This window comes from Lutra lutra, chromosome 8 (assembly GCF_902655055.1).
Source record: "Lutra lutra chromosome 8, mLutLut1.2, whole genome shotgun sequence".
Taxonomy (NCBI): domain Eukaryota; kingdom Metazoa; phylum Chordata; class Mammalia; order Carnivora; family Mustelidae; genus Lutra; species Lutra lutra.
In genome coordinates, this window is record NC_062285.1 from 466,152 (window position 1) to 488,462 (window position 22,311).

The 22,311-nt window shown below is 53.1% G+C and overlaps 1 protein-coding gene across 5 annotated transcripts in view; it reads right to left on the minus strand.

Moving 5' to 3' along the window:
• DIP2C (disco interacting protein 2 homolog C) overlaps positions 1-22,311 on the minus strand; it is a 369,149-nt gene that overhangs the window by 126,487 nt on the left and 220,351 nt on the right. For all 5 annotated transcript variants that reach the window (XM_047740625.1, XM_047740622.1, XM_047740620.1 and 2 more), the window contains 5 exons: positions 12,417-12,626; positions 3,791-3,925; positions 2,129-2,248; positions 949-1,146; positions 134-225 (listed from right to left, as the gene is read on the minus strand). In XM_047740625.1, the coding sequence (XP_047596581.1) occupies positions 134-225; positions 949-1,146; positions 2,129-2,248; positions 3,791-3,925; positions 12,417-12,626 (755 nt within the window). The remainder of the gene's footprint in view (positions 1-133; positions 226-948; positions 1,147-2,128; positions 2,249-3,790; positions 3,926-12,416; positions 12,627-22,311) is intronic.

Genomic DNA, 22,311 nt, shown 5'->3' on the forward strand with positions numbered 1-22,311 from the left:
CATGCAATTAATCCTAATCCACAGTTCATGTAACAAAGCCTGACTTAGTAGGATTAGCACGAGGAGACACCGAACTCGGACTTCCAACAGCAGTGTCTTCGCTGGTGCGGCCCCATAAAGAGCACTCACTCACCCGGTCACCAGGTCGCACCATCGGCTCTTGTTTTGTACCTAATTTATGCAGAATGTTGTAAGCAACCTTCATGCTTCTTGTCCACAGTTTGCCTGTGAACAGAAACGACAAGGACACAAGTAAGGGGAAACGTGCAATCTGTTACGTATCAACATGCACATTAAACTAGACAGGGCACTAGTCCCTGTTAAGTCTTCAAGTTATCCCGAGTCCCTGGAATCAGGAAAGGAAATCAGAATCAGCAGAATCAGCAGGAGCTGGAGGGGTTGTCCAGTCACCCAGCTTCTGTGCAAACTGGCCGACAGTGTGCTTCCTCCATAGCCCCTGACCCAGGGGACAATGAGGAGGACCTCGTCCCGGGACAGCCAAGTACGTCCGAGAGCAGACCGGCTCCGGGAACTGTACCGACAGAAGACCTAGAGAGAAGCCTGTTTCTCTTGCTTCCTCGCATGATCTCTTTGGAAAAACATAGTGTTTCCTGAGGGATCCAGGCCACAGAGTTTGGACACAAATTCTTAAACTGCCGTCGTTCCTGGAGGCATGACTTTCGAGAACGTCAGACACGTTTTAAGATGTGAAATCCTACGTCCCGTCTGGGTTGTGACCCACTGGTTCCTTGCACCGATTTCTGGCTTCTACTCAGGAATCACTTAGCAAGTAATAACTTTTCGTATCAAACTAAGTATGTTCCTAAAGCATTTCCTTCCAGGGTCCCGTGGGGGTGAGTGCCAGACACAGATGGCGGTGCGAGGCTTCAGCCCGCCTGGAAGTGGCCGCTGAGCACGGGGGACGGTGAAGGGAGCACAGAGAATTACCGTAAGTGAGGATGTACAGCGGCTTCCCATTCGTGTCCATCGTGGTCAGGCAGGGGGCCTTCGGGGAGATGGTCCCCCAGCGCTGCAACGCGGCTTCCAGGGATGGGGGCCAGTTGGTGACCACTCCCAGCTGTTCCCCACGCATGGCCAGCATCTGTGCTCCCTCCGGCTTGGGCTGGTTCGGATCTGGTTGTTGAACTACAAGCATTCAAACATAAAAAGTTTTCAAAAAAAGTACACCTTATCAGTGCGAACACCGTCTTCTTTTTAAAGAGAGCGGGACCCTTACTCAAGGTTATGAGCGGACAGAAAGCACACATGCACGCTTTTCTAGAATCAGAGGCAGGACCCACAGACTGGTCTCAGGGACAGAGAGGAGGCCTGGAATGCTCACGCTCTCCAGGACAATGTTGGGATGGTGCACAGAGGGACGCCTGGTGCACATGTCAGGGAACGCGTGCCCTGGGTATTGAACATGTCTGAGTTGGGGACAGCAACGGCTCTGTCTACAATATCCTGATTCTGGACTCCAGAGCTCATAGCCTGCTAAGCCCCAGTGCCCTTGAGCACGGACACGTCAGTGTGAATTTGTCACCCGTACTCTGAACCATCAGCACAGAGCTCGTTCCCTCAAGTCGAACAAAGACAAATGCCGTGGGGCACTACTACAATCTTCCGGACTGTCCCGCTGAGGTGAGCTCCCGGAGGAGGGTTCTCTCCCTCATGGTCGTGACTCACAATCCACCTGCTGGCCAGACAGTCAGCCGTGTCTTGCGTGTGGTACAAGGAACGAGGAGACAATGGGTTTGGGTTGGACGTGATACGCCCGGCGCTGCTTTGACCATGAGTGCAAAGGCTCGTGCACCGAGGCGAGGAAAAGGGCCGGCCTCACGCGCACACACTCGCTCCACGTTCCTCAGACGGAGCGCGTCACCGTGGGCCACGGCCCGCTGTGCTTCCGGATGGGGGGCCCGGCTCCTGGGATGAAATTCCCCCGTGAGGGACTCCACACGCCTGCGCGGGTGGCTACCGAGCCTGCCTGCTCTCGGCCTGTCTGCAAAGGGGGATGGGGCATGCTCCAGAGAAGAGTGCTGTCCTCCAGGGAAGGCCGGCACTGCTCGTCTCAACAGGGCCCGGCATGATGGTCTGGGGGCCGCGTGGACACGGGGTGGCGGGTCACCTTCCAGCAGTTCCTCAAAGTCATCCACGAAGAACTCGCGTAATGGCGGCCGCTTCGGTCGCTTGAGGGTGTTGACGAGCTGCTGGATTTTCGCCGACACCCGACTGCTTACAGGCACCCCTGGAAGATGGAAGCACAGACAGACGAAGGGAAGGGATGGTCAGCACCTCACCCACGGGCCAAGCGGCCGTGACGCTGAGGCCGGGGCCCTGTCTTGAGTGCCCCCAGGACACCCCACACGGTGAGAGCCCGTCCCCGGGAGAACAGCAGGCCCCAGTGGGGCAGAGGCCCCAAGGAACGATGCTCCATGGCCGCTGTCTCCGTCACACCCCAGGCCAGGCCCGGTCCCACCGGCCATTCCTGAAACAAGTTTGTCCTCCCATTCATAGACTCTGGTCCTCGCTCCAATGGGGTCAGAGAGCCGACACAGCAGGGAGACCCTCCCCGAAGCCCTGAGCAGGGAGACCCCTGGTGCTCCCCTGTGGGGCCAGAGCGGTCTGCCGGATGTGCCAAATCCAGGGGGACAGCCGACCCGTCAGGTGCTGTCCCTGTGCTTCCTGACGCAAGCGCGGGCACCGGAGGCCCGTGGCGGGCCTGCCTTCTCCTCTCACGGGTGCACAGTGGCCCTCGTGCGTGTTCTGAGTCCCGCCCACGAGGGCACATGAGGCATCCTGGAGCACAGCTAAAAGTGCACGTGAATCCGGGTGTCTGCACAACACAGGATACGAGCCTTAGCATCTCTCCCTGTGTACAGGGAAGAGTAAATCCCGTCTGATAACAAGACAGCTCTGCTTTGTAACAACGAGCGACACCATTCTGAGAACCGAGTCAGCAAAATGACTGTTGCAAAAGGCATGAAGTTTAACTTTTCTAAACAACGGGAATTAGTGACCACCACAGTGCTGACACCGCCAGGGCCAACGTGTGCGTCCTCCGCAGGCCCGCCTCCGTCTGGGGAGCGGCTCCGAGACACGGACACCATGCGTCTTCCAGGGGGAACAGTCACACCGGAAGCTGGTGCAGCTCGTGGACGGCAACGGGGATACGCGCCCCGAGGGAGGGACAGCACACGCACAGCCTGGCCATGCGGGCCATCTCCACAGAAATCGCACCTCCTGTCCCCTCCACCCCGTCCTGGGAGAGGCTGCACTCACAAGAGCAGGACACAGCGTGAGGCCCACATTCCAGTCCGCTCCGTGGCCGCACCGAGGGCGGGGGGACGGCGTGCAGCCCCATTGCCGGGCATTATCACCGCTGCTCATTCTCTCCAATTTGGAGGAAAAAGCCCACCTCCTTCCGCAGCCCAAGGAAACCACACCGGCCGTACGTGCCGACTACTCTGTTCTACATGCAACTTCTCACTGCTCGTCTAACAACCACTCTCGGGCTGAAGGCCTCCAGAGCGCTTCTGAACTCCTGCGCCAACATCGGTGATCGATCAGCATGTCAGAACCTACAGAACGCCTGCTCCCGCCCAAGACTGAACTTCCTCCACACCACGCCGGTGTTTCTCCCGATGCAGACGCGCTCTTGGCTAACATGGGGACACTGTGCGCCACTCGCGCCCTTTCACCCTCCGTGGGAGCCACGACACGGGTCAGAGTCCGCTGCACGCGGATGGCTGGGGCAGGAACGGGGCACCGTGCCCACCAGGGGACCTACCGTCGCCTGTCTCCATGAGCTCCGCGTTGCCATACTTGGGCGCCGTCCGCGACGTCGTGGAGCCCTGCGGCCTTTCCACTTGGATCGGGTGTTCTGAGGTGTAAGTCGTCACGTCAGGAGGTGCAGAGTGATTCTCTAGAAAGAAGCAAATCACAAGTTTTCTGATTGTCACGACTGAGCGAGTCACGGGGTTTCACCAACTGCCGCATCCCAGGGAAAGGCCGGGTCTGCGTCCTCGTCCGCAGCAAGTCTGGGCACGAGGGTCATCTCTAAGTTCATCTACGTTGCTCAACACGGACCACAGTCGGCTCCCCTCCCAACGTGAAGGTACAGCAGAGGCTGCGGGGAACTCAAGCCTCACAGGCAGATTCTGGGGTCTCCCCCTAGCTCTGCGTGTGCCCCCAGGTCGTGGGGAGCGTCTTAGCCCCTTGTGCCTCACTGTCCTCCCCATTAGGGACTAACACGGTCAGTCCCCTACAGGGCCTGGGAAGTGAATTAAACGTACAGAAGGCTCTCACGAGGTTGGGTGACGGAAGGTAGGCATTCAAGAAATGTCAGCAGTTCTGTTTTAGTGCACGCGATTCTGAATGACCATGTAACATACGTGTTTACGTGCGTGTCCATCCTGCGTCACACACACCCCGGCGTGCCTGCACACGGACATGTGCACGGGGCTGGGTGGCCAGTGTCCCCCGCCTGGTGCCTGGCCCCAGGCTCGTAGCTGACCCCCCGCAGCCCATCACTCACCTGTCTGTGCTTCCGCTTCCTGTTCTGTGAGATGCACGTCGTGAGGCCAGCCCTGACTGCAAGGCGGCCAATGTGCGACGGGACTGCTGGGTGCAGAGACAGTCGCAAGACGATAGGCCATGGCCGCAGCACGGTGTGAGCGAGGCCTGTGGTGTCGCCATGTGGGGTTTCCCATGGGGTCTCTGTGCGGCACCCCAAAGCCCTAGAGCCCCAGCCACGGGCCCTCAGCCATCTCGTCCCCCTTTGCCAAGAGGATCCGTCCTGGTGGGAGCCGTGCTGTGTCCCCTCACAGGTCACACATGCAAGTCCTCATGCCTACGACCTCGGACAGGTCTCCACAGAGGTCACTAGGACGACCCTAACTGGATGTAATGAGGGTCCCCCTAAGGAGATCAGGGCATGGACACATACAGAGGGACGACCACGTGAGGACCCGGGGAGGGGATGGCGTCTGCGCCCCAGGATAGAGGCCTCTGGAGACACTGGCCCTGCCCACGTGTGCAGCTGGGGGTCCCGGCCCCCAGGAGGTGGGACGAGAATCTCTGCTGTTGGAACCCCAGCCGGGCCGCTCCATGACAGCGGCTTGAGCAGACTCACCCCCGAGGGCAATTTCCTACATCTTAGCCCAGAAAGGATCACCTCTGAGAGGGGCGAGGGAGGCCACTCTGTCCGGCCACGAAGGGACACGCAGCAGGGGCTCTCATCCATGTTGGGACTCAGCGTCCACCCCTTCCGCCAGCCCCGCGTGCTTCTGCCAACGCGCTTCCCTGCACCGGAAAACGCGATCTGCTTCTCTGCTGTTACACGGGGACTCACTGGGGTCTCCTACTTCCCGTGAGGACGCTGCAGTCAGAGACGCATCGTGAGCGAGACCCCCGCCAGCCACCTCAGCGAGGTGGCGGGAACGGGAGCTCAGCGCGTCATGCTTTCAGACCGACTCGTGCGCCAGTTACGCTGCGGCTGCCTCATGGGTGACGGCCCATCGGGGTTTGTGCTGGGAGCGCTGTGGGGTCTCCGCTCTGACGCAGGGAAGGAATGATTCTGATCCATCTGGTGACAGGAAAATAGGAACAGCGCAGCTGGGGGACCGCAGAGCACCGTCCACATTCATCTGTGTGGGTCGCTCCCCTCACTGCCGGCCCGCTGGGGCGTCAGAGGCCACACCGCTGCAAGACACGCTGTGCCCTGCTCTGATGAAGATCGAGACACCACATGAGTAACAGACGCTCGAGATGCTGACAGACAAGAACAGTGGACTCCGGCTGGAGGCGCAGCTCAAAGGGCCGAAACGCCTGTCGGCTCCCGGCACAGCCACGGACGGCCTCATGCAGCGGGAGCACCTGCCTGTCAGCTCCCGGTGCGGCCACGGAGGGCCCCGTGCAGCGGCAACACCTTGAGATCCTCAGGGCAGGTCTGTGTCTTCCGAGCGAGTGAGTGCACTGGTTCTTGTGTCCATTTCCCAGTCCTTTCAAGGTCAAGGGAAAAAACGGGGACCCCCTTCCAGCCACCTGTCAAGGGTCACCTCTTCTGCTGAGAACTGCCAGGTGGGGCCTGCGTCATCAACGCTATAGGACTTTGTTTCCAGCAGCTGATGGTCCCTCCAGAGGCTGTAATTCAAGCTGGTGCAGGCCTGGGTGGAGGGGTGGAGGGGATGCGGTTTGGCCGTCCTTATGACCCGGTACTGGGGTCCCTCTCACTCCCCGGATGCCCAATCTGGGCGTTCTGGCCAGCTGTGCACTGGTTTCCATGGCACCTGGACAGCTGTTTCTGGCCAAGACCATCTCAGGGGGCAGGCTGGTCCCCGGCTGAACCTGGAAACCCCCAGTTCCTGGCCTAAATCCCCAGCCCCGTCTGGCTCCTCAGGTCCTACGCAGACACTGACAGGACACCACGCCAGTGCACAGCCTTGGCGCTCAGCCAACGTTGGAGAAACGGTCCGAAGGGTGAACGAACAGGGAGTAAAGAAAGGAACGCGTGACAAACCCAAAGGGCCTCCGGTCCCAGCCCCGGCTGACAAGCAGCTCTGGTTCTGCCGGCATGACGGGGATGCCTGGGGCAAGTGGGGAGAGACCTCACTTTCGAGCCATGTTAATTACTTCTCAGTCCCCAAATAACTTCTGAGAGAAGAACAGTAGGAAATTAGGAAATCCAGCTTCTGCCCGTAGCAAGCACGTGCTCGTGGCCCGAGGACCGCTGTGGGTCCCAAGCGATGCACTCGAAGGAGCCCGAGCGTCACTCATACAGGACAGCCCCAGCCCGAGGGCCCCGCGGTCACCCTGACCTCCGTGACCACGGACAGGGAAGCAAGAAATGGGCTGTCGTACCTCAGACCGCCCCCATGCACCCCGCTGCTCTGGCTCACAGCCTTCCACATCGGGGTGGAAAGCAGGTGTCCCGATGAGGTCGTGCAGGGCCAGACCCGACCTTGTGGAGGGAAGGAGCTGGCCTCAGAGGGGCAGAGTACCCACTCGGCGGGGGCTTGGCCGGGCCGCTCCCTGGCCAGGTCCACCCCCGCACGGCTGATCAGGATGGGGGACCCGCCCCGCATCCCTCCGGCTGCCAACCTAACCTGTCGCTGCTGGCGTCTCTCACGGCTCAGGAGGACTGTCCGCAGACCACGGCTGGAGGTGTGCGGAAGGCTGGGTGGTCTCTGCACCCACATGTCTCCGGCCCAGGTCCTGAGCCGGGGCTGACTTCAGGACGACCTCCAGCTTCTCCGCCCTTGCACACGGGACCACGGATCCGGAGGCCAAGACAGCATCAGCTACACAGGCCCACACGCAGGTGTCAGAACAGCAACCTTCAGCTTCGCACAAAAGCCTCTTGACTCTTACGACCACAAACTGAAACTCCGGACAGGCTGCAGCTGTCCCAGAGCCTCCACAGACCATGGACCCTGCGGGGTGTGCTGGGGCCAGGGGAGGCTTCACGGTTAATGCCAAGTCAACTGAGCTTTTGTCTGGAAAGGTGCTCCCTCCCGTGACAAGCGGGGGCTCCTGCACCCCCAGGTCTGTGGGGTCCTGCTGACCACGGACCCGCTGGGCGCCTGTGGCTTCACGCCCACGTTCCTGGGCCTCAGTCTCCCCTCCGCGGAACAAGGGGTACTGGGTCCTCGCCAGGCCAAGGGGACCACATGACAGGGCGCCCTGACCGCCGGCTAGGATGTCCATGCCCTCGGGCGCGTCACCCAGGCCTGGAGGCCGCGCTCTGCCTCTTCTGCCTGTACGTGGGCCTCTGAGAAGCTCCAAGAGAGAACCTGTGACACTCAAGGGCGTCAGGTGCAAATGGCTCTGGGACGCCTTTCTGAGTTCAATGCACTGTTGTTCCGCAAACGGCAGACCCGAGCAGGTGCGTCTCCGGCGTGCGGCAGGCGTGATTGTGCCGGCCAGCCAGGTCCTCCCCTGGCACGGAGTGTTCCATGCATGAGCCAACAAGATGCTTCCGGACCTAAAACCCATTACTTTGATTCTGAGCATAAAATCCAAAGTCACGGCATTTCTGGGAAGAGACAGGAGCAGATCTGTGTCCCCAAAGGACCGAAGAAGCAGCAGGGCTTGGAACCACACAGAAGGCAAGGGCGTGAGGGTGCAAGGGGCTGAAACCGTCCTGACGGGAGACGGGGCTGGGAGCACTCACGGACACAGACGAGGCTTACAGCATGTGCAGCCACCAAACACCAGGACGTGACACACGTGGGTCGTGGGAACGAGCTGCTACAGAGCCGGGGTCGCAAGCCTGCTGCGGGGAGGACGGCCTCTCCAGCAGGCTGCTCTCGGGCACGGGGGACCCGTGTGCCGTGTCGAGAGGCGGTCTACAGTGGGGGCTGCGAGGGATTTCATGGTGGGAAACGCAGATCCGCTTGTCGGTGAGGAGCAGGTAGCCGTGAAAGCCGTGGGGTGCATGGAGTCAGCAGGAACTTGGGGAGACAGGAGCCAGTGGGGGAGGCAGGAATGTGGTGCGGGCCAGGGGAGGCGGCCGTGAGTGGTCGGGGCCTCTAAGCCGGCCTCCCGGGACCCAGCATCAGAGGAAAGGATGAGCCTCAGAGGAGCGCTCTCCAGGGAAGGAAACAGAAGACGCAGCGAGAGCCAGGGCGACATGTGCGCTGGAGCGGCGTCCGCGGCTGGAGAACGCTCCCCAAGCAGACGGACAGAAGGGTGGTGACGGTCGCCCCCCGTCCCCCAGCATTTGTACAGATGCCAGCTTTCTGCCCAAATTATGTGACAACACAGGACAAGCTTGTGTGAGGAGCTAAGGGTGGCGCCACGGGACCTGCTTCCAAGCCAGGCTCCCCCTCCCGAGTCACCAGAGGAGACCTGAGAATTCCGTAACCCACGGTGGAATGTCCACGCTGGCCGGTATGGCAGGCTCTGCGTCCGCCTGTCCCTGCCCGTCGACCAACAGCCTGGCGTAGCGCCCCTGGAGCCAGGGGTGGCCCACGGCACAGCACGGGGCGGCCTGACACCTGCTTTTGTAAATAAAGCTTTCCTGCCACATGGACATGCCTGCCCGCTTGCCATGCCCCTGTCCCAGCGAGCAGAGCGGGACAGCTCAGCGGACACCGTGGGCCCACGCAGCCCACGTCATTTAGTCCACGGCCGTCTGACGGGAAGGCGCGCCGCACGTGCGGCCACCGGGGAGCTCTCGGGGTGAAGCTGCACGGGCGACCCCGGCCCCCGCGTGCACGATTCACCAGAGTCCCCGTCCTCGCTGAGCAGCTCAGGCTTTACGACCATAACTGCTTGGAAGAGCCCGTGAGAGAATTCGATACTTTGGGTGACTGCACATAAATAAAAGGGTAACTAATCACCATGGTGGCCATTCAAGGCCTCAGAATAAAGGCCTCGGTAGAGAAGCTTCTAGACGTGAACGTGCAGCTGCAGGCTCTGGGCTCGTCGGGCGACACGTGTGGGGAGCGTGGTGGCCTCTGACCTGTTCCTCAGGGGCCCGGAGGAACCCTGAGCAGGATGGGCTCACTGACAGCACACGGCGCTCCCACCACTGAATCCTGAACACCCCCGAGACAGCAGCTACCCCCACACGTGTCTGCGAAGGATAACGTGCCCCACGTGGGCCCACAGCCCCCACATGACGGCGCCTTGGAAGAGTCAGCCGGCAGGCCACATGCACAGCGACCAGAGGGCTCCTGCAGAGGTCCATGCGCCGGATGAACCAGTCGGATGCGAACCCCACGGACCACGCCTGTGCTCCGCTCTGCTCTGCCTCAGTCGAGAACAGCCTGAGTCGCTTCTGCCCACTTTTTCTGCTTCCACGTTCCAGACCCACAAGCGTGCTTCCTGCGGTCAGAAGCATTCCGCCAGTCCTCCTCGGCTTCTGGTGTCGACACGGGACTGGGGATGTCTTACTCCTCTGTCTCCCTGTTGTCGCGAGCCCGTTAGTGCACAAGGTTCTGAATAAATACGTCCTAGGAATGATCTGGAACCTTCTGGCTGTCACTGGAACGAGGGCCCGCAGCGAAGGGTTCCACCCCTGCCTGACGTGTGGGAGCCCATGGTGCACAGGGCACGTTCTGCTGCGTGTCTGAACAGGAAGGTCGTGGCGGCCCCACGTCACATGCCACGCAAGGACCGACGGCAAGCGGGGCCGTGGGAAGGAGAACTTCCTGGAAGGGGGCTTTGTACTGAGCACGGAGCTGGCCTGACCAGGGGGTGCACGTGAGGGGCCCACGCATGTCGTCACCGTGAAAACCCACAGCAACTTGGGGTTTGCAGAGTCTTCTGGCCTCCGGGACCTGTGACTGTGGGATCCCTCCCCAGGTCAGGCAGAAGCAGCGCCCACCACTCTGGGCAAGCACCTCGTGAGCAGGGATGAGAGACACAGGCCGCAGTGGCTCCACTCTAAATTCCTTCACACATGCACGCACACACATGTGTGGACACATGTACACACAGGCACGCGCACACACCCTCGTGCCCTACAGGTCTTATGGTTTCGACCATACGGGGTCCTCTGGCTTTCTTCTTCCTTCTTCTTCTTCTGCTTTGCCACAGAATTCTCATTCCTTATTCAGGATTTTATTGTATCTTGCCACTGCTTTCTTTCAAGACTTGTCCTACATATGGAGAATGTCCAGATACTCTAGGAACTTATCTTTGTGCCCGATTGGGAATGACAGTGGCGTCACACGCCGTAGACTCTGTTCAGGCTGCCTTGAGACGTGAGGTCCGTGAGTCACGCCACCTCTTACAGTCCGGATAAATTTGATCCTTCAGCTATAATTTCCTCCAGCGTTTCACATGAAACGTCACAGAGGGAGACCCGAAGGCAGGGATTAATCTGAAATTATATGTTTCTCCTGGTAAGATTCTGACACTTCCTTACAAGTGAGCAGAGTCAGCGTGCACAGGCTCCCGAGGCTGGCGTGGGCGGCAGAGGTGGAGGGCCCCAGTCCAACCACCCCCACAGGCGCCCCTGCGGGCTTGGACACACACGCAACACAAAGCCTAACCCACGTCCTGGTCACGCAGCTCGCTCTCGTTTTTAACGGACGCTGGTTTCACACAGAGGCTCTTGGTGCTGCTGTCACCCACGGGCGTGGAACTCAGCTCTGGTAACACCACTTGGCAAGGGACTGTCGCTGTCCAAACACTAAGAATTTTCCCATTTCCTCCTTTTTCCTCACCGCAGCTCTGAGAGGTACAAAGCAAAGACATCATCGTTCCTTTTATTCCCACTAAAAGACCAGAGCAGGAGGAAGTAGCTTCTGAGGGTGCCAGCAGCGGCCCATGTGGGGACGGAGGCCACACCAGCTTCTGCAGGAGAACAAAGAGTGCACCTCTGATTATTTTACCAGCAAAGTTAAAAGCTGATGCATTTAAGTTCAACTTCTTTCGAGTGGGTGCTCTTGGGGCGAAGTCCTAAAAAGTGGTGTGAGTTTCTGTGAGCTCTCACAAGCGGCTAAAAATCTGGAAACAAAGACCCGTGAGTCTGAGATCTCCATCCGGCACTCAATTCATGAACTTTCCCTGCTGTCAGTTTGCAATTTCTGTAGACACGAGGTCTGATGTGGCGAGGGCCATGCTGCCAGCCACGGCATGGTGAGGGGAGTGGACTGTGGACGAGGTAATGGGGTCCATGGGCAGTTTGAATGGGAGCACCCTGGACCCCAGCACCACACCCCAAGCAAGTCCGTCAGCATGTGAGGGATATTGACTGGGAAGCTCGAAGGTCTTAATCCATCGCTGAAACAGGGAGCAGGGATCAGGATGCCACACCTGCCCCACTTCCCGGCAAAAGGAATGCCAGGCACCACGGGGACAGAAACACACGTCCTCATTTGCCTACGATTCCGACAGCCGCGCGGCTCACCCAGTGCGCTCTCTTCCAGGCCAGGAAGCCTTCCTTGATCTCCTTTGCACACGACTTTCAAACATCTCGGGCAGTGCCTCCTAACTGTGTGCCGGTCCTGCCAGACAGGACCTTCCTCCGCACAGAACCCGCACAGGACTGCCCCTGGACCCGCTCCGAGCCTCAAACACCCCGGGCAGAGAGCTGTCTGCAGCAGAAGTGACAAGAGCCCCCACGTCCCCAAACAGCACACAAAGTAACAGCAGACTCACTGAAAACTGCTACGACTCCAGGAAGAAGCGTGTGTTAGTGTGAGAGGAGGACACGCAGACACAGGGCTCCGGGTCCCCTAACGAAGGAGCACATGTTCCCTTAGCAGCAGAAAGCCCCGGAGACACGGGGGATGGCGAGAAACAGCAAAAGCAAGGGTTTCACAAAAGCGGCCAAGTGGCCCAGGAGTCGGAGCTGGGTTCCCCGCCCGCCGCCCATTGAATGGATCCCGGGGCCAAGAGGCTCGTACGGACTCGCACCGCCGGGCACGGCCACTGCTCGGCAAGGACAGGGAGGCACTCACCTATGTGCGTCTGGGCCATGACATCAGCCAGCCGGTGGGCGGCGCCACTGCCCCCACTCTGGGTGGAGGAGGACGAGGTGGTGGAGGTGGTGGAGCCGTGGATGGCCTGGCTGATCCAGTGCTCCATGTTGATGCTGCCCTGGCTGGAGGTGGGCGTCCCCTGCGAGTCCCCCTGCACCGAGCCCTCGTCTTCCGAGCCGGACGACGTATCTGTGAAAGAGACGAGCTCTGCGCATCACGGCGAAGACACGCCCCCAGAGCCCACGCCGCCCACAGACCCGCCACATGCGCCGACCGTCCAACACCTTCCCCGAAAACCCTCTCGAGAAGCCCCAGCATGTCTCAGATCACGCGATTCTGTAGAATCACGAACTCTCCGTCCAGAACGCTCCGAGTGAAGAGGCCACAGATTGCGCTGGTTTGTTCTGGTGTCACCATCTCAAACAAAGACGTACCAACGATCTGCCTCACTCAACAGTCCGGGAAGGAACCAAATGCTCCCGGGCAGACCTGCAGCCAGCGAGAAGGCCGGGGCAGCCTTCTCTGAGAGCGGAGAACTTCCGTGTGTTTCACAGTGTGCCTGTGGCCCCTTGTCGTGACCTGAGACATGTCTCAGCTATAATCCATTTTTAAATTCAGTGTGAATGCAGATGACCACGTGCTTCCTCGAAGAGGAAGATGTCAGCAGAGACGACGGTGTGCAAGTCAGAAGGACTCCCATCTCCCTCCCCCAACCTACGTGCGCGAGACCTTGCTTCCTGGTCCGGTGAGGATAACACATCATCACGTTACATATTATGAGCAAGCGAAATGTATTTAACGTTCATTTCTAATAAAATTTCTTCACTATTTACTAATTCTTCTCCTCTGTGAAAACTGCATCTTGGACTGAGATAAAACGTGTCACTTTGTCCATTAAAATCAATGGAACTATTTTCATCTAACAGGACCTCCCCCAGCAGAGAAGTTTTTAAGAATTAAATGTTGCTGTACGTCTTATCTGAACACCCGCGCAAGAGTGAACTCCGGGTCCTTCCGCGGGGACTTAGGTGCGAAGCCAGGACGGATGAAAGACCACGAGAAAAATGACAATTTGTCTCACGTCACGACACGGGATTCTTTTCTCCCCAACACAACGGTATTTGTGAAGTACATGCACACGCACACTTTGTTAACGCCGGGACATGACCTGTGCTATCTGGACCACTTCTGAAAGTCCGTTAGGAATTTGTTAGAAAAACAGCAGTCATAGTGGGGGCCGGACAAACTCTCTCCCTCCATCCCGCCTTGTAAAATAACAGGATTATAATTTACGGAAAAATAAAATCGACACTTTTGTTTGTATTCAGACCCAAGACTTCTTTTAGTTTTTTTGATTGTGCTAAAGTACAATCTAAGATTTACCGTCTTAACCATCTGCAGAAGATGGGTCATATCACACAGTCTCCTGATCTGTGCCGGACCCCACCAGCTACTGCAAAAGGTCCTCTTCATCCTGCCACTCCGAAACTCTGTCCCCACCAAACAATAACCCTCCACTCGCCCCTCCCTGTAGGCCCTGGTCACCACCATCTTACTTTCTCTCTATAGGATGTGGGCCACTCTACGTGCCCCGTACGCACGGAACCGTCCAGTGTGTGTGTGTCTGTGTGTGTGTGTGTGTGGCCCTTGCTCTCAGCATGACGCAGGACGTCCTCAGGACTCTGCCGCGGCACAGGGCAGAATCCCCTTCCTTCCTAAGGATGAGTTATATTCTGTCTCCCCTTCCCTTCCGCCTCCCCTGGGGGTGGGCGCGGTGGCTCCCGTGCCCTCCCCATCATAGCGCTCCTCCAAATACAGGCGTACACTCACCTGTTCAAGGCCCTGCTGTCAATCCAGAAGTGGAGCTGCTGGGTCATGTAGTAATTGCATTTTTAATTCTGTGAGAAACTGCCATCCTGTTTACCAGATGTAGCACCTTTTTACGTTCCCACCAACGGCGCACAAAGGTTCAAATTTCTCCATGTCCCCACCAACACGTGCAATTTTCTGGGGTTTTTTGAGAGGAGGCGTGGCTGTGAGGTAGACTCTCGCTATGGCTTTGACTGCAGCGTCTCCCTGACGATCACTGGCGCGGGGCACTGTTTCTTGTGTCACTGGCCGTCTGTCTCTTGTTGGGAAAGACGTTCAAGTCCTCGGACTTGGGGTTTTTGAGAAACGCGTTTACCCATGTAGCCATCCAAATTTCACCGTCTCCCACCAAGTGCTCTCACACCTCTCTCCTGCCAGTCTTTCCTTCTCACCCCACACGTTTTTACGAGAAAACCACTGAAAAATATCCCTGTGACACAGACACAGAAATCCTCAAGAAGCGTTCGTAAACCAAATCGAGCAGCATGTAAAACGGACAGAGCACACCGGGGCCAAGTGCTGACACTCAAAAGGGAGTTAATGTTATAAACCATATTAATAAAGGGGGAAAACCTCAAGTTAACCCTGAAAGCTACAGAAAAAGTGTTTCACAAAATCTAACACTAACTCATAATAAAACCTCTCAAGAATGCAGGCATAGAAAGGAACTTCCTCGGGGCGCCTGGGTGGCTCAGTGGGTTAAGCCTCTGCCTTCGGCTCAGGTCATGGTCTCAGGGTCCTGGGATCAAGCCTTGCATCGGGCTCTCTGCTCAGCAGGGACCCTGCTTCCTCCTCTCTCTCTGCCTGTGTCTCTGCCTACTTGTGATCTCTCTCTGTCAAATAAATAAATAAAATCTTAAAAAAAAAAAAAGAAAGAAAGGAATTTCCACAATCTAATAGGGCATCCGTGAAAACCCATAGCTAACACTGTATTTAACATTCAGACTGAACGTCTTTCCCCTAGGATCAAAACTTAGGGAAGGATGACTCCTCCTATCACTTTTACTCAACATTATCTGCAAAGCTCCAGCCAGTGAAATACAGCAAAAAGACAAACTTAAAGGCATCCCAATTGGAATGGAAACATTAGATCTGTCTTTAGTCACAGATAAAAGGGTTCTCTATGTAGGAAATCCCAAGGAACACACTAAAGAATTCTTGAATTAACAAATGTTTAGCAAGTTCAGAGGATATAAGATAAATATCTTTCTACAGATAACAGGCACGATTAAGGGAAGGCAAACATAGTTTGCAAATTGTGTATCTGGCAAAGGACTTGTAGTCACATCATACAAAGGACGCCTACTTAGTGAGAAGACAGACATATTCATTTTAAAAATGGGAAAACGTGTGGGCACTTAACCAATGAATATATAAAGTAGCAAATAGGCCCATTCAAAAATGCAAATTAAAACCAGGATGAGGTGACATCTCGTATCCACTGGAACAGCTACAATAAAAAATACAGGCAATACTAAGTGTTGGTAAGGATGTTGAGAACTGGATTCCTCACCTATTGCGAGTGGGAAAGGAAAACAGTGGCAGCCATACGGAAACAATTTGGCAGTTTCCTGAAAGTTAAGCATCAACTAACCATAAGATTCATTAATTCAGCTCCTAGGAATCTGCTCCAGAGGAAGGACATACGTGCACACAGACACAGGTACACACGCGCGGACAGCAGTCTTACTCATGATGGCCCCAAACTGGAAACAACCTCCAGATCCGCCAACCAGGAGTGGATGCCCCAAAGGTGGGGCACCTGACAGGACATGACTCGGCGACAAGAAGGGATGAACTGATGGGACAACAGGGAGGAGCTCGGACATACCGTGCTGAAGAAGCAAGATGCAGAAGTACGTATTTCGTAATTTTATTTATAAAAGGTCCGGACTATCTATGGAGGCATATAAATAGACCAGTGACTCCTTATGGCTCAATGCGAGAATGGGAGTTAATTGGAAATGGGCACAAGGAAACTTTTGGGGAGATGGAAACGTCCTAAAACTAGACTGTGGCAATGGCTGCGTAATCCACACAATTATTAAAAACCTTGATTTACCCACTTCTAACAGGTTAGTTTTGTGGAATGTAAAGTATTCCTCAAGACCAGGATTACCGATGAATGTGTGTTCTACAGCAGTCAAGCATATTATTCTGTGAATAGCAGCTACATCAGGTCGGATGATGGTGTTCTGACAACTCATTATTTAAGGAAGGTATTTTTTAAATCTCTAATTATTATTCTTGATTTTTCTATTTTCCCCTCATTATGCCAGTTTCTCCCTTATAAATTATAATAGCTCTTTTGGGTATATATTCATTATTGTGTCTTTCTGATGACTTGTTCACTTCCCATTGTGCAAGGTCCCTCTTTATATCTCATGCTACCTTTGTCTTGCTGACTATTTGTCTGATATTAAGAAATACTTGTTTGCTTTACATTTAATGTTTGCACTGCATATTTTTTCAAGCTTATATTCTTAATTATACTACTTTTTTTTATTTAAGCGTATCCTGGTTGGCTCAGTTGGTAGAGCATGCAACTCTTCACCTTGGGGTTGTGGTTCGAGCCAAACACCGGAGGAAGAGTTTACTTAAAAAAATATATGGCTGTGTCTCCTACAGATGACATACAGATGTATCTTCTTTTCTTTTTTTTTTTAATCCAGTCTGACAATTTCAGTCTTTTAATTCAGTGTTTGGTCCATTTATAATTATTGTAATGACTGATGTAAGTGGACTTAAATCTAACATTTTGCTCTTTGTGTTCCATTCATTTCTATTTTTTTCCATCTGATGATTTTTCCTGTCTTCTTTTTTTATTATGTTCCATTAGCCAAGATATAATACATCATTAGTTTTTGATATACTGTTCAGTGATTCATTAGTTCCTTCTTCAATTAACTGTATTTTTTATGTTTCATTTTATGTCTTCTATTAAGTTCTTACTTATACTTCTTATTTTTTAGTGACTGATGTAGGGCTAACAGTATGCATCATTAACAGACCCATATAGGGTCAATATTCTAACTATTTGCTCTTTAGATCTGACACTATAAACTTTCTCTGTGAACCTCTACTCATAACACACCTGATGCTACTCATTTTCTACTGTTCACTTTATGCTTCCTACTTCACAAAAGTAATAACCATGCAAGTATAATTCCATGTACCCATCTTTGTCTTATGTACCGGTGTTTTAAAGCAAATTACAATAGGAAAACATAGTATTCCACATTTACCCAACTACTTACTGTTTCCAGTGCTCTTTTTTCATTTTTATAGATCACATTTTGTGTCTAGTATCATTTCCCAACAGCCTAAATGACATCCATTAACCTGTTTGCTGTGCGTCTCTGCTGACCCCATATTCTCTCAGTTTTCATGTATCTCATTACGTCTTCATTTCATCCTTGTTGATTAAGGGTATTTTCTCTGGATAGGAGTTGACAGTTTTGTTTTGTTTTTTCCCTTTAGGATTTTAAATATGTCCTTCTGTTGCCTTCTGGTTTCTATGGTGTCTTCACAGCAGTCACTCATTGTTCATATGATGTTCTCTTGTACATAATGTTTTCCTCTGATTACTTTCAAGATTTTATCTTAATCTTTCAATTTCAGTACTCTATTATGAACTTAGGTGTGACTCTTTTTTAACTTATCCTGCTTTGGATTCACTGACCCTCTGGGATCTATTAGGTGGCATTTTATACCAATCGGAGAAGTTCTTAACTCTTAAATCTTCCAATAGCTTTTCTGTCCTGTCCTCACTGTCTCTTCATTCTTGGATTCCAGTTAAAAGTAGGTCAACCTTGTACCACAGGTACTGAGGTTCTCCTGTCAACTTGTTTAATTGTCTCCCTGTTCTTCGGTTTGTTAATTTCTCTTCATCTCTCTCCGGTGCACAGTCTCCTTCATCTTCTTCTCCAATCTGATGTTATACCAATCCAGTGAAATTCACCCGAGTGAAATATCCTTTCTCTGCTCAGCTCACACATTAACACAATATTTTCCTTTAGTTCTTAACCTATTTTTATTTGATTGAATATTTAAAATCACAGATTTAAAAACCCCATCTTCTGTTATTTCAAACACCTATGAAATGAGTCTTATAACATAGTTTTAAACCTTACAGTAACCACATTGAAAAGTTCATGAATAGATACAATTAATTTTAAGAATGTATTATTTAACTCAAAATATTCAAAATAGTATTATTTCAATAAATAATAAATGCAAAAATTAATTAAATACCTTCCAGTGGTTTTTTTTTTTTTTAGTATTAACTCTTCAAAATCTGGTGTAAATTTCGCATTTACAGCAAATACAATTGAAGCCGGCTACACGTCTTAGTGGTAACCAAGAGCACGACGGAGGCCATCTTATGTTCGTTTTATTCTGACTGCTTTTTCTGTGGCCACAGATTACATTTCCCGTATCTCCTCATGTCTGGTGACTGTTTACAGACTAGCAGACACCGTGGCTGCCACGCTGAGACTCCGGGTTCTGTGACCTTCCTCTAAAACTCGTGACTGTTATTTCAGCAAGCAGGTCAATTACCGGTTGATCATCTTGACACTGAGCAGACTTGGAGTTATTCTTTGCCGGTGTGGATCTGCGGAAGGCTCTAGTCCCTTCCCCTGCCTGAACCCAGATCTCTGCCTCTTCAAGGCCACAGAATGGCCAGTCTCCCTCAGATCTCGATCCCTGGGCCATGGTCGGAACATTTTCTCCAGGCAAAACAGCAGGAACAGCGGGCTCCACTCCCAAGTTGTCCTGCTCTCAGGACGACCTTTCACTGCGGGAGGCCCACGGCGTGCAACCACTGCCTCGCTCATCTGCAGCAGCTTTACCACTGCTTACGGCGGCCGGGGTAGTCTAGTACCGGCTATTTCTCTAGGGGGAGAAGCAGAAGCGCCAGCGAATTTTTGTTGTATTTTTGTGTAAAAAACAAAGGAAAGCTTCTCCTATAAAAGACTGGCAGTGTAACGATCCTAATTAGATCTTTTCTCGAGACCATGGTACTGGTCAGTGACCACTCCTTCCACACAGAAAACGTAATCTTCAGGAACACGCTCTGAAGAGCCGCGGACACGAGATGGGCTCTCACCAGCGTTTACCCGGAGCCAAGGAAGACATGAGAGAGACGAAGCTGAGCCCTAAGGTTTTGCTCACGTACGGCTATGAACATGTAGACGACTGCCACGCACAAAAGAGGCTGCGAGTACAGACTGTTGCGCTGAGGGTGCCGGCATTTGATTGTACAAAACTATCCCACGTGATGTTATCACTCGGACTCTCACTGACTATTCATGGACGGTATTACATGGTGTACGAGAAAGGGCTAGTCAAAAAATTAAATGCAAAATTTCATCAAAAATAACATTTCCAATAATGTTCTTTTATATTTTGCAAAGATATCTGTACAATGTTTGATTTTCTAAAGTTTTGTCTTTCATCGTGTGTGACAAGATAACATTTCTGAGGACCGATTCAAAATGTGAAAAAGCACATATGAACCATCCGGTTGCTGCTTGCATTTTAAACTCATCATTTTTCATAAAAAAGTAGCTCAGAACAATGTCCATCTCTGTGAATGCTGTCTAGTTCTAAACACTTGGTTTAAGTGGGTTTGTTACCCTTGGAAATCCATTCTGTTTGTTACAAAAAAATAAAATCAAACTCTTCAACACATTAACAGAGTAGAGAGTCCACACATAAACCCCTGTTGATACGGTCCGTGAATCTATGAGAAACGAGGCATGATGATGCAATGGAGAAAAGTGGTGCTGGGAACATGGGACAGCCACATGCAGAAGAATGAACCCGACCACTTTCTTACACCACACACAAAAACACACTCAAAATGGATTGTAGATCTAAGTGTGACACTGAAAACCGTAACACTCCTTAAACAACAGCCAGCAGACTCCTGGACACGGGCCTTAGCAATGTTTTTTGCGTCTCTCTCCTCACATGGGAGAAACGAGAGCACAAGTGAGTAATGACAACTCAAAGGGAAAAGCTCTGCACAGTGGGAGAGACCATCGACAAAGCAAAAAGGGAACCTCCTGAAGGGAAGAAGGTATTTGCAAATCACATATCTGATAAGGGGTTATTTCCAAAATATACAAAGAACTCCTACAACTCAAGACAAAAAAAAGAAAAAAAAATCCAAACGATCTGAGTAAAAAGCAGGCAGAGGACCTCAACAGACCTTTTCCAGAGAAGACATCCAGACAGCCAACAGACACGAGCGGAGATGCGCAATGTCACTCATCCTCAGGCAAATACAATCAAAATCATGCATCACTTCCACGTCCGTCAGAGTGACTGGTACCAAAAAGACAAGTACAAGGGTTGGGAAGGAGATGGGGAAAGGGGAAACCTTCTTGCACTGTTGGGGGGAGTGCAAATGGTGCATCCCTTCTGGAAAACAGTATGAAGGTTCCTCAGAAAGCTAAAAACAGAGCTACCCTGTGACCCAGCAATTCTGCTTCTGGGTATTTATCAGAAGAAAATGAAAACACTAACTCAAAAGACGTAAGCTCCCCCGTGTCTTCTGTAGCGTTATGTACCATAAGCAGGACACGGAAACCGCCCAAGTGTCCACGGGCGGATGACTGGATGAAGACGAGGGGTGCAGATTCACAATGGCATGTTACTCAGCCACGTGCTATGACCTGGAGGGACCCTGAGGGCATTATGCAGAGTGAAATAAGTCACAGAAGGACAAATAGTGTATGTTTTCACTCACGTATGGAATCTAGAAAAAGCAAAACAAATGAACAAGAACCAAAAAGGGGCCCAAATATGGAGACCAAACTGGTGGATACCGGAGGGGAAGTGGGCGGGAGGGACAGAACAGGTGGCAGGGACTGAGTGGCACAAACGTCCGGGTATAAAACCGGTTGAGTCCGGTGACACAAAGCACAGTGCGGGGATCACAGTGGACAGTCTGCGCTGACGTCGAACGCCAACACGGTGACCACACGTATCACAGGGAGCGGAAACGCTGAGTCACTGTGTTGTGTGCATCTTGGAGTTGAGGTGCTTCTGCTGGTCTCACTGCCTGTGGACACTCAGCACTAAACGTCAAAATACTCCCAAAAGTGTCGTATACGCTCTTCTGTTCTTACTGTGCAAGGTGACTTAGGTCTGCGGAAAGGCAGAGTGGCAACAGCACCACGAATAACACTGGAACCCAACTCACAGACAAAACACCAAATAAATTAGGCTCAATCCTTCACATTTTCTAAAGGTACTGGATACTATAACTTTGTGCTTCGGTTTTGAAGATCATCAAAGGAAGACTGCAATGATTTGGGTAAAGCGAAGCAGAGAGCCTGGGTAATTACCAAGCACTTAGTCTGGGGTCGTCAGCAGGCCTGTGGACCAAACTGGCCCTCTGCCGGTCCTTGTGAATAAAGTTTTATTGGCACACAGCCACAGCCACTCACGGACATGTTGCCTGTGGCTGCTGTCACACGACCACAGCAGAAGTGAGCAGCTGTGACAGACATGGCACCGTCCAGAAACCAAAGGACCACCTGATACTGCAGGAAAATGGTGAGGACCCCAGGCTGAGGTAAATGCACACATTTTCCGCTCCCTTTGGTTTCTCACTCTAACGTCATGACACATTTGTACGCGAAGGAACTGGGAATACGTACAGACCGATCGAGGCAGAAGAGCAGCCCAACCTCAGTTATAGCTGCGGAGGCACAAACTCCCCTCCGGCGGCGTGAGGCATTAAGGAGAGTCTCACACAACGTCAACGGGCTGTATCGTTGATGAATCTCCATGAAAAGATTCAAACGCAGATGGCACAGACACAGCCATCACGTTCATCTTCCCTCCAAGCTGGGCTGAGGGTGTACACGCCGGCCTGCCGGCTCACGGCGTCAGAGTCAGAGCGCCCTCCGTCCCACAGCGACAAAGCCGGGGACCGGCCGAGCGAGGGGAGCGATTCCGAGGCCCACGCGTCACGTCGGGAAGCAGACAG